The sequence below is a fragment of the Brienomyrus brachyistius genome, chromosome 9, assembly GCF_023856365.1.
Source record: "Brienomyrus brachyistius isolate T26 chromosome 9, BBRACH_0.4, whole genome shotgun sequence".
Lineage (NCBI taxonomy): Eukaryota > Metazoa > Chordata > Actinopteri > Osteoglossiformes > Mormyridae > Brienomyrus > Brienomyrus brachyistius.
This window is the reverse complement of record NC_064541.1, coordinates 17,244,330-17,260,398: the sequence shown is the minus strand read 5'-3', so window position 1 is coordinate 17,260,398 and position 16,069 is coordinate 17,244,330. Positions and strand designations below refer to the sequence as shown.

Sequence of the window (16,069 nt, the reverse complement as noted above, 5' to 3'; positions counted from 1 at the left end):
CTGTGCCTGAGCAAAAGGGGGTGGGGTGGCTACCATCGACCTACTGTGGAATATATTTGCACCCCCAGGACGGACCCCTCTCCCATTTCCCGTTCCCCTTGATGGCATCAGGTCCCCCCCCCCCCCCCCCCCCCACACCCCCCTGCAGTCTGCACCTGGACTCGGTCGTTTCGCCGCTCATCAATTATTCATGGAGTGGACCGTGTCCAGACCCTGCTGGGCTCCGGATCGCAGACAATATGGGCTCTGCTAGTGGTAGCGCATTGTTGCCATTGTGGTATTCAGTATAAACTGTGCAGCGTGTGATCGGGCACTAGGTGAAAGAGATTCTCCAAAAAATACAGGGGGGCGAGAGGGGGTGTCCATTTGAACTTGGGGGTCGCATGTTGAACTTGCAATGCGACACCTGCTATATAAGGACCGTAGCAGAAATCTCCAGTCGTCAGCAGGTGTTTTGGTCCTGGGGAGCTCTGCTGCATCACTGGGGATTCAGCAAAGAGTTCTGGGAGGTGTGTTTGGATAATGTTTCTGCTCTGGGACGGAAAGCTCGTTCAAGCAGACCCTCTGAAGACCCCATGAAGGCTGACTGTCAATGGCTGTTTCCCCAGTTCCACTATTTAATGCTCATCTTTTAACAACAGATTGTATACTTTTACTGTGTGTGTTTTTCCGGGTGTTTTTGTTGAGGGGGGGCGGGGGGGGGGGGGGGGGATATAATATTTAGTGTCAGTTGTGTAACAAAAAAAAAACATTGGAAAGGTCACTGAAAAACACACCATTTGGACCCTCTTGGAAGTTATTTGTCATAAACCAAATACCTACTCAACACCAGGGAAAGACACATCACTGTGTTAACGAGCCTCAGTAAGCCTAGAGCTTATAATTTCCTCTAATTGCAAACTGACAAGGCTGTCAGCCATTTGCCCCTGACAGTTGCCGTTCTCCGTAGAACAAAACCCGCCAACCCGCCTGCTTTTCTGACGCGGGGCTGAGGCGTATCACCCAAGAAGCTGCCACTCTGCACCTACGGCCCCCACTGCGCCTTTTAGAGCCACTTCATAACAAAACAAAAGCAAACAAAAAAAGTTACAAATTTCACATTCTCTTCCCCAATAATGTCTGAACGAAAATCAGCAGCACCAAAAACGAAACAAAAAAAACAAACAAAAGATAAAAAAACCTACAAGAAATGCTAAGTACTATTGTTTTGTTATAAACAAAATTTTATAAAATATATATTTAAAAAATGTATTTCATATACTTTTTGTAAACCAAGCAGTGCCTTGCTAAAATATCTGCTTGCTCAATTTTATATTTTCTGGAATAAAATCATACTTAATTATAATAACCATAGAAAAACACATCGATAAAAAGGATGATTAAAAAGCATGATGCAAAAAAGACGCGCTTTAGGAAAATATCCGGATGGCCTGCGTGACCAGGGCGTGGCAGACGGGGCACTCCGGGTGGCTGAGCTCGCAGATGCGGATGGCGCATTCCATGCAGAAGAGGTTGTGGCCGCAGGGCACCAGTGCAGCCGTCACCTTGCTCTCGAAGCAGGTCATGCAGTCCCGGGCCGTGGCGGGCGGCGAGTCTGGCACGGGGAGGCGGCCGGAGAAGGCGGGGCTCGCCGAGATGGGCTCGCTGTGGGCGCGGCGTGCCTGGGCGTGGGACAGCCCCCCACAGGACTCGGGGAGGCTTGGTGAGAGCCTGGTTAAGGGCAGAGGCAGGCCGCCAAAGCTTTTGGAGCGCTGCTGGGCGTAGTACGCCACCTGCTTGGGGTAGTCGGGGTCTCCCCAACACTGGGCTTCCTCCGAGGCGAAAAACGGACACGGCTTCTCGCCGGGGTTGGCAAAGTCGCTCTTGCCATACATGCCCCCGCCTCCCCCATTCCCGAGTGCGTCCGGAAAGTTCTGGCGGTAGCTGCTGGTGAGAGGCTTGCGCTGGCCCCCTCCTGGGCCCCACACCTGCTGCAGCCTGCTCTCCAGGCCGCCGTTACCTCCGCTGCCGTCAGGCCCCAGGCAGTCGTTCTCATTGTTGAGGTCGTGCAGGCCCCCCGTGCGGAAGGCGATGTGAGCCTCGATCTCCTCGCGGGCCCGCTCGGCGTTTCCGGGCGAGCCGGTGATCTCGAAGACAGGGTCACGGTCGCGGCTCGGTGTGACGATGTAGGTGCAGGTCTGCTGCTGGATGCGCTTGATGGTGGAGCCCTTGGGCCCCACAACCAGCCCCACCACGCGGTACGGCACCCGGACCTGGATGGTGGTCTGGCCAGGCAGGGGTGTGGGCGGGGAAGCGCTGAAGGACACGCCCAGCTTGTTGCGCGAGGCCCGGAGCATGGAGAAGTGCTCAGCAGCGGAGATGATCTCGCGGCGGGCCAACGCCACGTCTTCTTTACGGCCCGTGATGAGGAAGACGGGCTCCTCCCCACGCACCGGGGTCTTGATGTAGGTGTTGGTCTTGGCGCGCAGGGCTTTGATCTTGCAACCTGCGAAGGAGAGAGACAAGAGACGTTGTACTGGAATGCAGTTCAAGATCTCTGCAGCTTTTTGGAAGCGGGAGGCGTGTGAGATACTAGGGATCAGAGGACCTGGCGGAGATTCTGTCCTAAATCTGTCCATCATCTCGTCATATATAACATTCTTCATAACCCCCTGACACAATTTAGCGCCCTCATCAAAATTTCAGTTCATTATAAATTTAATTTTCAGATAAGGTAGGAGACACTTAATATGTGAAATCTGGGTGTTAATGAAAATAATATTTTATTACACAAATAACAGTCAAACCCAGAATTTCATAATCTATTGACAGCAATAATAACATTTTAAAGATGACTCTAATAATGATACTTGGTAGGGTGTTTTTGTGAAAACTGTAACTGTCTCATTGTGGAATACTGTGACTTAGTATTCAAGTCTATTCGGATTTAAAGTTTTAATGGTCTGTTTTAGGCTTCATCAGCTGTGAAATCCACTGATTGTTATTACATTACCTAATAACTACAACCCTTTGGACATTTTTCGTAAGGTTGCTTTGTTACATTGTTACTTTCACACCCACAGTCCGAATGCCTTCCCATGTATCTTCATAATCTGTTGTTATATACATGTTCGAAGAAGATGCTACAATACTCAGTTTGACTGAAATGCTGCTTGGCCGAAAGACATAAAACATCAGCAAATCATTTTTAACAACAGAGCACCAACACTGAGAGAAATGTAATCAGTAGTACATGAGAGTAACATTGTCTTACTTCGTGCCTATAGAGTGGAGATGCAGAGTAACATTGTCTTACTTCGTGCCTATAGAGTGGAGATGCAAAGTAACATTGTTTCCCATTGTGGGGAGTGGCAGTGACTATCTGCATGTGCTTAAGCAGAAAAGCTATAATGATCATCACAAAGGCCTGAATAACTGCCCTGCCGCCCCAGTTTGTCCTGCAACCAGCCTGACAAACATGCTGGGCTTAAACTTTCTGTAGTGCAAATGGAGGCAGGTAGCTGGCACCACGTGAATTACATATCATGTGTCCTGGGTCACGATGTAAACAAAACGCTGGCGTGTATCTGTTTTGGCAGTCGACTCTGTGTCCTCTTCTAGCCTTGACACTACTTTTTGGTCAAAATGTCCATGAAGAAAGTGATAATTATTGCTCACAATGGGGATACAGCCCATGACACTCAGTGTACCCCCTTGGGTACCCCCTCCTCACCAAAAACTGCATGATAACAAGGGCGATAAGGCAAGCCCAATTTCTGTAGAGTACTGCTACAGGATAAAACGCTGCTTTGGTTTACTGACATACAGATTGCTATTCCGTTTTAAGTGTGTATTTTCACAGTATCGTCTACTGTGTGCTTATTCTGTACCTATAAAGTACATAATGCAAAAAACTATTCGCCAAAGATTGCAGCTTTTCTTCATTAGAAATGGCTGTTCAAACCCGATTATAATGTCACACGTCACTATTTTCGTTTGCTGTTTTGACAACAAAAAAAAAACAAAACTTTTTTTTTTAAGTCATTGAATCATTTTTGGTTATTCGTGGTAACACCCATAGAAAAATTGGACAAGACTCCAGCTAATTTATTTCAGGGCACTGCCATGAACAGTCCCAGTCATGTTTAAAAGTATTGTGTGTATTCATTGAAAAAAAATACAAGTATTTGCATTTCTTTGACTCTATAATTATTTTTCCATAAGATGTACTACCAGGAGCATCACTAGATATTGATGCAAAAGGGGGGTAATGGGGTGGGGTCTGATTTTAATGAAAATGAATGAGAACAGACTATTTAAACTAATTAGTATATATTTATTTGAAGAGGGATGAAACAGCCTAGTAACGCTCCTGTGTGAAATTCATGCAAAGTGGTCACCTATGCAGTGATTTAAAAATTCTTTGTATCAATTGATTTATGTATGTGTGTATATATATATATATATATATATATATATATATATATATATATATATATATATATATATATATATATATATATATATATGCGCTATTTCAATTACTGTTTATTATATAAACCGAACAGTAGTTTTAGTTCAATTGTCATCTTAAAATAATACATTGATTTGCCTGCCTTGTTGGGAATAAATATGCAGTTTACGCACAGATATATTCCTTCATCACATTTGTGCTGTTCAAACCAGCTGGATTCTAAGGTAAACACCTTGTATAGTGTGACAGAGAGAGCCCTCGAGGAAACAATAAGACCCAAGCCATCTTTCGCAGTAACGTCACGGCCAAAGTGCGCTTAACTGAATGACAACCGCGGCATTTAGGGAGCCGAATGTGAGACTGGTGCTAAAACGCACGGCGATACGGAGCTGCCCCGGAATCCCGCAGATCAGCACTTCTCTGCCAGCCCGCCGCCGTCGCCGCGGTTTCTGGTTCCACCCCACGGCCGTCTGCTGTTACTCCATTAAAATTCAAGCTTACACTTCGGGGGAACCTGACAAATAAGTGCTGCGCAGGGAGGTGTGACAAAAAGCGACAAAAGAGGGGAAGTCTTCAATAGTCTGTTTTATTTTGGAACCAGTTAATGAACAAATCCATTCTCTTGTGAAAGCACCCATAGCTGGTTGACAGTTTTGGGTACTGAGAGGCAGGGGGGGCATGCCGTCGCATTGAATGACTGGGTGTGACTCCCTTTGAATATAGTAACCGTCAAACCCCCACCCCTTCATTACCTCTCTTCCCTCCATAAGGCCACAAGTAAAAACCTGTCAACAATGGCCACCCATCCGAACTCACCTACAAAGCAGTCTTTGCCCCACTTTACTCTTTAGGGGTCAGTGTCAAAAATATTACCAGTAATGCTGTGAGTCTTTGTGCCTGTGAAATGGACCTTCTGGCAGGCTTAATGCATTTCTGCTATCTAAGTTGTGTAGGAGTGCCATACAAGTTCAGTTTAAGTGGGCAAAGGAGTGTTAAGAAAAATAATGCGATCGCTAGCTATTCACTTCACTGGCAGAGTAGTCTGAGAAGTCGTATGTCCAGTTAACAGACATATCGGAGGAGCATCAGCTGACAAGCACCCCCCCAGACACAGCACCCCAGCCCTTTGTCAGACTGTGGCTGACAGTTGCTCTCAAATACACTTTGATTAAACACGTCGATTTTGATCACTTGCAACCACCAATGCACTTAAACACGAGTTGCGGACTCACTGAGTGGCAGCACATGCACGCTATTGTCCGAAAGTCACTGAGGCGAGGTGAACACAATGAAAGCAACACGGAGGCACGGCGACGGACAAGTTTCCAACGCCGATAGTTTTCGAAAAGTGTTAAAAAGCCGCCGCCGGTGACGGCGCCGCGTGGGACCGCGTTCGCTGAGACCGTCTCGCGGTCGCATCTTTAGGGTCAGCGATGGCACTCGGGGCGCTCGCGAAGTGTCGCGCGCAGGCATGACAAAAGGACGCGTGGAGCGTCGGAAGCCGCGCGCGCTGAGACAGCAGCGCACCGCCCGCTTCCAGACCACTGTTTAGGGAAGGGCTGCTAAAAGCACGGCGAGCTCTAATCTGCACGTAAATGCCAGACATTTTCTTTAATTCCTTTAGCAATGTGTGTTAGTGCACAACTAAATGACTACGGCTCCGGTGAGAGTGCGTCTCGGAGGAATTGAACAAACGAAACAAAAAAAACCACTCCCTTTTCTGTAATAAATAGCATCAGACAAGTCAAGACTCACGAGTGATGAAAAGAAAACTATCAGAACATCTAAATACGAGATTTACGTGAAGTTTAAATTGAAATTTCAACGTTGTCATTACCTTGTCTCCCCACTATTTCGGCCACATGTTCAGAACTGGGGACAGGGACGCATTCGGTTATATTACTGCCGCGTCCTTTAGTTTCAGCAGAAGAGCCGTCATACAAGGCACACAACTTGTTTTTTCCTTGCAAAAGCCCAGTGTCACCGCCACCTCCTCCAACGCTGTTGATGTGGTTGTTGTGGTGGTTATTGTTGTTGTTACTCCGGTCTTGTGTTCCTGATGCAGGAGCCCCACCGCCGTCCTCGGTCTCCCCTAGACCCAGCAGAGACAACTGGCCCAGCGCGACTCTCAAAGCACGGGAGTCATCTTCGTCGTCGTCGGGCGGCACGAGAAGCCCTTCACTTCCGAAGCCGGAGCCGGCTAGATCACCGCCGTAGCCCCCATTTTTCTCCATGATCCCTGCTAGAACCAGCAGGCTAGGCATGGCTAACAAAAGAGTATGAGACAAAGACAGGGAAAGAGACTGGAGCAACAGCACCAGTGCCGCCTCCCCGGCCCCTCCTTCTTCCAATTCCCCCTTTCCAGTAGTCCCTCCCATGAACCAGCCCCTTCTTTCCACCCGCTATCCTTCTCTTTCTCTATCCGTTCAGGGCGATCGGGGCGTAAGACTGTCTGCACGACGAGGCACTAAGGCAATGTTTTGCTCCACCCCGTCTGGTTCATATCGTGCCCTCCTCGCTTAGACATGTGAGCCGCCTTCTTCAGCACCACAGTGTGTAATGTTCCCAAAACACTAGGTAACGGCAACATTTTGCGCTTCATTTTCCATGTTTCAGTTTATCCAATTTAAAAAAAGATTGCGTTTTGCGTTTCATATTTTGCTGATTGATAAAACACAGTCATCTAAATGTAAAAAAAAGAATTTGGTAAACATAAAAGGGCTGGCCAGTGTTCTCCGTTTGGACTTGGATGTGGATGTGCATGCGGAAGTGCGTTGGATTTGGAAGCCAAGTTTTCTTCGTTGTAGATGCCTGCCACGCAAACACCGACTCCATAACAATCCCAGTTGACTTGTTCGACTAAACATTAATGGACTTGGTCGTTCTGATTATCTACGTGAATTGCTTTTATTTTCTCTGTTTACGTTATTCTGTCCAGCAAGCGTTTGATCCTGTTTGGTAAAAGGCATCTAAGTAATTAACACACGCTTGCAGGTATTTTAATGGGCCGTGTGAATGGTGCTGGGAACGTGTCTGGGGGTAATAGCGCCGGGTCCCGCCCACCTCGGCAGCCGTCCTGAGGATGCGGCGGGTCGCCGTTATGCGGAGATCGGGAGTGAGAGTGGGACCGCAAAGACGGGAAGGGAGGAGGGGGATACCTGCAGGTGGCTGCGGTACCAGTGCAGCAGTTGACTACTTATTTATTCTTAAAATAATATTAATCACACGTAATATTTAAGTCGTGACCGATCAGCATCCAGCCTGGTACGAAGAAGTGTTTCTAGTTTTATTTAGTAAACGTGGATCCCAGCGTTTTTGGAAGAACAGGAACATTTCATACAAACCGATAAGCGCATTACGTTTCGCAATGTAGCACGCTCACAAGAATCTTAATGTTTCGCATATCATATTCCAATTTCAGCTAACGATATACCCAGGAAAGTGCAACCTGCAACACAACATGCAACAAAGGTAATAATTTATCATTCTTTTCAGAGCATGAGTAGCTACATAAGTTATTTTCGAGCAGTGTCTTATTTGCCAGATCAAATAAAAATTTACCTGTATTATTGCACAGGAGCAGAAAGTAATTTGTAAGGTGTACAGTGATAGGCTATTCATACCATGAGGGTGCGCGATGGGCGGCAGCATCAGTACTGTGAATGAGCACTGTGCCCGTCTTTTGGAAAGAGGCTGTCGTTCGTTTAATCAACAATCAGCCACGTTTTGAGAATACTTCATTCGATGAGTCCGGCAGAGTGGGTAAGGATCGGATCTGGTGATTTAGTGGAATTTTTTCGTACTGAACGATTCTGTAATGGTTCATTTATCATCTGTACCGATTTTAGTTATGCGCGTCTTTTTCTTGCTGAAGGAGCTTTGAATAATTGGGTTACAGCAACATCCTACCCACTATTCTGCCCATTTCCCTTGATTAAGTTAATCATTTTAAGCATTTCTCTAGTCCAACGACAGCTGAACTCTGGCATGTTCTGCTCTACTTCTGTCGAAGGTCCAGACTTATAGCTGAACTTGCTTGCCAGTATACATATTTTCTCTCATGAAAGATATATTTATTTCTAAATATACGATTTCTTTTTACCACTCTCAGGTTTAAAACAAAGTAATGAAGGCTATGGGCATCCCAATGTTACCTCACTGTTGCCCCGGTGTTGTCCCATAACTCTGGGGTTGAGCAGTTGATTCTTAGCCCTACCTTGTGAGGCGTCCTACAGGTACTTGGGTTTCCCGCCACAGTCCGTAGACGTGCACCTTTAAATTGGCCATAACGTACGAGCTCGCTGTGCCCTGTGATGGACTGGCAGCCAGTGCTGGGTGTTTCCCTGTCTCGTGCCCTGCGCCGCCTGGGATGGGTTCCAGGCCTCCGCTGTGACCCTGGACCGGCTTAGTGGTTGGAAGATGGATGGACGGGCAGCATTCCGATTTACACCGGGTTCGAAGTGATGAAAAGCAGACGCCACAGAAAAGTGCATCAGGCAGACTCTTTGTTATCCTTAACGCATTAGAATGTTTACATGATAATGGGCAGGTGGCTTTTCGTCGCATTTAAACGCGTCTCCTGCAATGGGGCAAATAGCTTCATGCATGTGAGCACATCAGAGTCTCGCTAGCCTGAGCGTCATAACTGTTATTCTTTTTTTTGTTTTGGATCTGTTATGAAAGTCTATTTAAAAAGAAATAACATTTCTGAAACAGTTGGTTTCACTTTAAATGCATATTCTCTACACAAACAACTGAAATGCATCTATATTTGGACTGACTTCAGTCAGGATCTAAAAAAATTATTATTATTTTTTTTACATAAATTTAGGTTCATGACTAGCAGAGTGGTGTATATGTGCTCTTAACTGGAATTGGTTTTGCAGGGCTCTTAAGCTTTCACATTATCACATAAAACTGCTGTAGGAAAGGCGAATTAGCATGATGAGTTTTAACAGTGTGCCTGGATACCTTGTTACACCAAACCGATGTGCTGAATTGCAGGGAGAAATGTCTTCCACTGAGTACCAAAAATCCATTTTTCTCTTAACGATGAAGTTGGCTGTTGCTGAATCACGCTGCATTTGTGGAGTTCTTGTGGATTGACCATCTGCTTCATCTTTTTAGCAGTGTCTTTTTCAGCGTTTTATTCTGAAATCATATTACTTAAGCCGTTGCACCAGCGTTTTTGCAAGTCCCGTGTATAACATGCAGCCTTGTTATGCTGGACTCAGCAGCCGGACATTTTTAAATCTAATGTTTACTCGTTAAAATATATTTCATTCACACAGATCAGTGGTGATTGGTGGGTATCGGATGACGTCACAGAGTGGCCAGTTCAAGTTGTACATAACCATTGTCTAGACTCATTCCCTGGGCATTAATTAGGGAGGGGTTCCCCTACGTGTAGCTGGTTTGTAGCAGGGAATCGGAGCTGGGTACGGCAGGGTTAACCCTTTCTGAATCCACCAGCCTTGTTGACTGAGGGAACGGGGTTGGGAGCCTTAAGGATGATGGAGGTGGCCGCAGGGCAGATGCTGGAGCTCAGGCAGCTTCATAGCCACAGGCAGCCCAAAAGGTCACGTCCCTCTGCTAATGGTATCTGCAAAGAGCCTCTGCACCAATCAATGGAGAGTATAGATAATGGATAATGTTACCCCATCCCAATTCGTGTGTGTGTGTTTTAGGCCTATTTATGAATGTCCTTTTATCTCTCCTTGTCTTTTTCCTCCTTTTCCTAGCTTTCCATTAATCTGACCATCTGTTTGTGAGGGACGCATCCTGTTAACATACATCTGTCGGGGATGTCTGAGTGACGGTACCCAGCGCAGATCCGTCCCTTGTCTGCCTGTTTTGCATTATTGCCTTTGCATGGTTGGTATGCCCTAGAGAAGAGCATCATCCTAGTTTACATACATACAGTACAGACACTAGGTTAGAGACGGTCCCACAGTGGCAGTAATGATGAAAATATGGGTTGTCATATGCCTCCTCACACAAATACTCAAATAATGTCTCCTGATATCTTGCAGGCATGGATATGATATTTCTGCTTCCCCAAAATCGTGGAGGTTGCTTGGCGAAAGAAGTGGTAGCAGAGAGTTTGTGAGGCAGTCACTACCCCTAGGACACCAACTATATCTCAGTTGTCCCACATTTGTTTTTTTTTTACCTTTCTTACTTCATCAAATAATAATTGTTTTTCTTTTGTTTGTACTTTTTAACAACGTGCTTTTTATACATTAATTTCAATGACTGTAGAAATTAGGTCGGTGCGATATGACCAAAATTTCATATCCCGATATGTCATCTCATATGCCGATAAGATATATGTATGTATCGTGACTGAGCGTCATATTTGTGATTTTTTTTTTCTACAGATCAGTCTCGGTAAGCAAATACACTAATATTTGTACTGTGTCTGTTTAAAGTACACAAGATAGAATTAATGGACTAATAAGTATAAACCTAAACGATACAGACATACCCATTTAAATGTGCTTTAAGCGTTTAACTTTGGGGGACAATAGACTCCATCTAGCTTTAATGTGTGTTTTATACGTATTTATCAATAATTGGTGTCCATTCGCCATTAGGCTATTGTACGAACAAACATTGAAATATTAATTAAAATTCACCCGTAAAGAAATTTGGAAAACCAAAACGGGTTGCTTGCTTTTGTTGAAAGATATTACAGCCGGCAAACTGAATGTTAAGTAACTTTACCGCGGTGTCATAGTGAAATGCGGATCTATACCGAAATATTCCAGAAAGCGGGTTCGAGTTTAAACCTCAACTAAAACACCGCGGTAAAGTTAGCTTTGTTTGCAGTTGTCTGACTGTAGGATTTTTCAGTCTTTGTGATATATTTCAATGATCGTGTATTACACCATAAGCTTTAAATAAACATATCGTCGTGGCCATTTGTGGATCATGGTGCATATTTGTGGATTTTCTTCTGTGGGTTACAAATAATAAAGTCCAATAAAAACGTCCATACAAGTACCACATTGCAACACACTGAACATTGCAAACCGTGTATTTTGCAACATCACGAAATAAACGACGAAACTATAGACGTTCTTATTTCGCCATACGGTATATATCGTCATATCGCGCAGTCCTAGTACAAAGCAGCAGGCCCAAATCTGGAAAACACGGGGATGATAAAGATGATGATTGTTGTTGTTGTTATTCCGCGTCTTGAACAGTTTCAGTCACCAACTGAATCATTCCCCTGTTGCCCAAACATGAGACAAGGGGATTGAACTCCTGGATTTCAACTGGAATATGGTTACTTGTCCACTTTTTTAAATGCTTATGCTGCTCATTGCCTGTTCCTGTTTATATTATGTTCTGGTATATCTGGTGTCTGAAATATAACAATATTTTATCCACAATATATGGTTTCTCGTCCCCAGAGGATGTTGTGGAATTTACTGTAAGGCTTTTCCCTTTGTGAATAAGAACAGTTTTATATCCTGAAATACCTTAACCAATGCAGATTTCATAAAATCTTCTATTTTTCTGAGCGCCTAAACACCGAAGGCAAGGTGTAAAGGATTTCCAGCTTTTATCAGTTAGGTATTATAAGTCAGGCATAAATGGTTTCAAAAGAAAAAACTATGTTCTATTCATACCCTTGTTCTTTTCCTAAATAGCAAAACAAGCTACATGTCTTTTTGCCTGATGTTACATTCGGCGATGGTCGCTGTGTGAATGAGTGAACTGAAGCTGGACACAAACACGGCCGCTAGTATTTAAGGAAGGGACGGCTAATTGAAGCTATGGCCCCACCCTCATTGAAAAGGAAACTGGAGAAGCCCGTGTCTGATATAGGTTTGTTTCCCCTTTATTCAGCAGATGTGATTCGACGCACATCCCCACAGTCGCGCACAAACAAGGGCTCGGAAGCAACGAGGAGTGCAACTCCCTGCTGGGAATTGGAGTCAGGTGCTTATGACTTCATGGCTTTTCTTAGCTATTAGGTCATTCCTCACCCTCCCTCTACAGCACCGAGAGTTGCTAATAACCCATCCGTCACAGATGAGGTGGTAAACACCCAGCCGCACACCTTACCGTCTCATCTTACCGCTCTACCTGGCTTCTGTTCCTCACAAAGACAGTCTGATTGGTTAAAAACCAGATTCAACCAAAAGGCAACTGAGTCGTTTTTGTTTTAATGTTCATTATGAAATGTCAATTTACTTAATTGATTGATAATTGTTGATTTACTCCTCTGCAGTGATTTAACGTACGATTATGTAAACATCAAAGATGATGGTTCATAGGACACCATCAAGAAAATATCAAATGTCTAACTTAGACACTGGAGCTAAAAGACCCTCAGTGGTCACCTTACAGAATTACACTGTTGGGGGAAAAAAACAAGTCGATTTTAAACTACTAAAAAATGCCAGGCGTTCTTGATATTTAGAAAACGGCATTATCAGTTAAATTGGATAGCTGTAATGAAGATTGTTGAATGTGTGCCAGAAATGATACCTCAGTAATGATTCTTGATCAGGGGGAAGGTGTTTGTGTTGGATGGATGATTTTTCTCTCTCTCTTTGGAGTGTTCTCACTTGTCAGATAATGAAGTACTTAAGTATTGAGTGTCAGTGGCCTAATTACACAAGTATGTTTTTGCGTTCTGAAGAATAGACATATGGAAAGTGGCGTTTTAAAAAAGGGGATGGCTGGGTATTGAAAATTTTATTTTAAATTTATTTAAATTACGTTATTTGCTGCATTGAATATATATTCTTGACATTTGAATTAATTATCAAAAGATTAAAAAGTGTGAAATGTTTATTTTTTTTTAGATACAGAAATGTATCCATGCTAATTATCGACATTTTATCTAATCCGATAATCAAATTAAAATTAGACTTGAATCGTTTGTACTTGAATGGTTTTGCTGCTGTCTTGGACTGACTTTCCGGTTCAAGATGAAAAACAATTCGCGGCCGTGTACAGTTTCTTCCACAAGGTGTCGCTATTGGCACATTATTTAGAGATTATTGCAAAGAATTCCGTAAACTTAATTCCACTGGCACGTTTTATCTACAGGCTTCACAATGCGTACAATATAACAATATTATTCGTTTATTTATTATTTGGTTCGGGTATATGAATTATGCCTTTCAACATAGCAAGGTTAACTTTAATGCAATTAAAGCATGTAATCTAACATAATATTTCTTACTATAATTAGATTGCCGTCAACATTATAAACATTTTATCTTCTAAACTTAAATAGAATCAATCTAGGAGTAAAAATGCACGTGCTGTATCTGTGATTGCTCTGTTGATGAGCTGCGTTGTGTTGTATTTTAAGCCCCCCTTTGAACTTCTTTAGTCTTCAGATAGACATGTTTTATATGTAATATACTTTTCCTTTGTATGATATGTCATAGTTTTAATGTGCCACATGATGGCGACGTCGAACTTCCATAAAATGACCAGACTCTAACCCCAAGACGATGCCAAACTATAAGCTATCAAAAGCATACTTAAAATATGAATTAAATATATCACATTTTACTTGCTAATTGTCCAGTTAGTTAAACATCTGGGTAACAAACATACTGTGAGGATGGATTGTGCAGTTTCAACTGAACACTTGGGCATCTAACAAGATTTCTGCTCTACTTTTGTTTTTTTATTTTTTAATAACGCAAGAAATCCAGAAAGTGTTGAATTTCATTGCCAATAGATCAATGGGACGTTCTCATAACAGAAAACTGCACTTTATTTAGCTACATCTGAAGATATCCACGGAGTAATCTAGCTACGAGAGTAAAGTTTAATGTTTTATTATGTGGATTCTGCCAAAGGTTTATTAAGCGAAGGTCCTGCCAAACACATTCAGCCGGAAAAAAACCTGGAAAAGCCGTGTGCAGTCAAGAGAAAAGAAACTTTGGTTTGTCATTCTGGATTATGCTTTTCTTCTGACTTTCAAGAGACGCTGTTCATAGCCCCTCCTCGGTTATCCACCATTTCTGTTGATCTGTTGTAATACATTATGCATCAAAGTCTGAGTAACGTTTGTAGTCTTCATTTCCCTGCAGCAGCTTTACAACAAATCACAGGGAATTCAAAGAAATGTAACACGAGCCATTCACAAATCAGCATCAAGTCCCATCAAGTCACACTTGATAGCTTATTTAACCTAAAATTTATACTTTAAGCAAATGAGTCTTTGACTCGCATTGGAAGGTAATGCAGTTGAACATTTTGTCAATTCCTGAATGAAATGCAGTAGATAAACTGAGTTCTGTTATTCCTTTGAGGATGCAGTATAATTTAAAAATAAATATATAGTATCATTTTTCCACTCAATGTCTCCCTTCTCCCAAGGGACAATGGAATGTTCAGAAGTATATAGAACAAGACCATTTTTTAAATAGTGTTTTAAATGACAGACTGACCGTCTCTCACCACATGAGATAGTCATGAATTTTCAGAACCCGTTATGATGGCACCGTAATGAAATGGATAGAAAATGATTCATAACTGAGGATATGGATTACTTTAAAAGGCACGGAGTAACACACCCAAACGCGATACCTTCCTCTGTTGCAGCCTCTTACGGCAGTATTACAGGAGTTAGTCATCTCACCAGCCGCCCAACCCCTTGGCAGCAGTCCATTGGGAGGGGATTTTAACCGACTGAGGACCTGTAGCTTGGAAAGATGGAAAGGAAAATATGTAGCTGGAAAGGGGGATTATATTATAGCAGATAGATGAGAGGGAGAGATGGAGCTGGTTTGTCCCAGTAGTGCCTGGATAAAACTATTATTATCAAAAGTAATAATAATATATGTTTAATTGTTTGCTTCACAAAATCATTTCAATGAGTATTAGTGCAAGTAGAAGCTACTGACATATTCTTGGCAAATAACGTTTTTCATAATATCTGTACAGTGTCCTTCCGTGCAGGGGTGTAGCTCCGTAGCCTAGGTCACTGTGCCTGTAATACAAAGGTTACTGGTTCAAATCCCATGCTCAGCATCGTAATGTCACCATGGAGCCCTTGAGCAGGGGTTTCAATCCCAGTTGATTGGTCCTGCTTTCTCTGCAATGTATATCGCTTTGGGTAAAGGTATCTGTTATATGTGTCTCTATGTTCTCAATAAGATTGTTGGGAGGCCTTGGAGTCTAGCACAGGTAGCAAGGCAGGGATGCACATTTGTAGAGATGAATTTAAGAGACAATAAGATATGCTTTATTAACCCCAGTAGGGAAATTCATCTAACTACATGCCTTTGGCCTGCAGGTGGAGTCGTGGAGTCCTGAGAGGCTGGCATGACACTACGAGAACAAACTCCCCATACAAGAGCAGCGGCAGAACTGACATGAACAGAAAGGGTGCTACCTGCTGAGTATCTATATCTCTCACGGATCGTATCCCACGGTATCTGCACCACAGGGAAATGCCTGACTGGGCAGCTTGTATTTATTCATTAAATAACTGTGCAAATAATGATGTGTGAACTTCTGTGCTTGGTCGTGATAATATCAGTAACCAATTGATTATGGAATTTTATTTTCATTTTATAGCTGGGAAAATATAATCTATAACAACATTACATGCAAAATGTTCCATGTGGA

General features: G+C 43.3%; 2 protein-coding genes across 10 annotated transcripts in view; one reads left to right on the top strand and one right to left on the bottom strand.

Annotated features, from left to right (window-relative positions):
• The window catches only part of LOC125748523 (lamin-A-like), a 56,698-nt gene that overhangs the window by 13,336 nt on the left and 27,293 nt on the right, over positions 1-16,069 (top strand). Inside the window, exons 1-5 of one of the 9 annotated variants that reach the window (XM_049024772.1) lie at positions 6,905-7,030; positions 7,875-7,924; positions 10,195-10,327; positions 12,314-12,406; positions 15,735-15,872. The gene's annotated coding sequence lies outside the window, so the exon portion shown is untranslated. Of the gene's footprint in view, positions 1-6,904; positions 7,031-7,874; positions 7,925-10,194; positions 10,328-12,313; positions 12,407-15,734; positions 15,873-16,069 lie in introns of those variants that run through there. The other 8 variants (XM_049024775.1, XM_049024773.1, XM_049024774.1 and 5 more) reach the window with 8 other exon arrangements.
• LOC125748525 (RNA-binding protein MEX3A-like) lies at positions 725-6,831 on the bottom strand. The gene is made up of 2 exons (XM_049024778.1): positions 6,291-6,831; positions 725-2,485 (listed from the first exon to the last, which is right to left on the bottom strand). The coding sequence occupies exons 1-2, from the start codon at positions 6,829-6,831 to the stop codon at positions 1,410-1,412; spliced, it is 1,617 nt and encodes a 538-aa protein (XP_048880735.1). The 3' UTR covers positions 725-1,409.

What these genes read in the sequence shown, in the direction of transcription:
- LOC125748525 (XM_049024778.1), bottom strand. Translation starts at nt 6,831, where the DNA reads ATGGGAGGGACTACTGGAAAGGGGGAATTGGAAGAAGGAGGGGCCGGG. An exon ending in CGAAATAGTGGGGAGACAAG is followed by an intron (nt 2,486 to 6,290) that starts GTAATGACAACG and finishes TCTCCTTCGCAG; the next exon opens with GTTGCAAGATCAAAGCCCTG.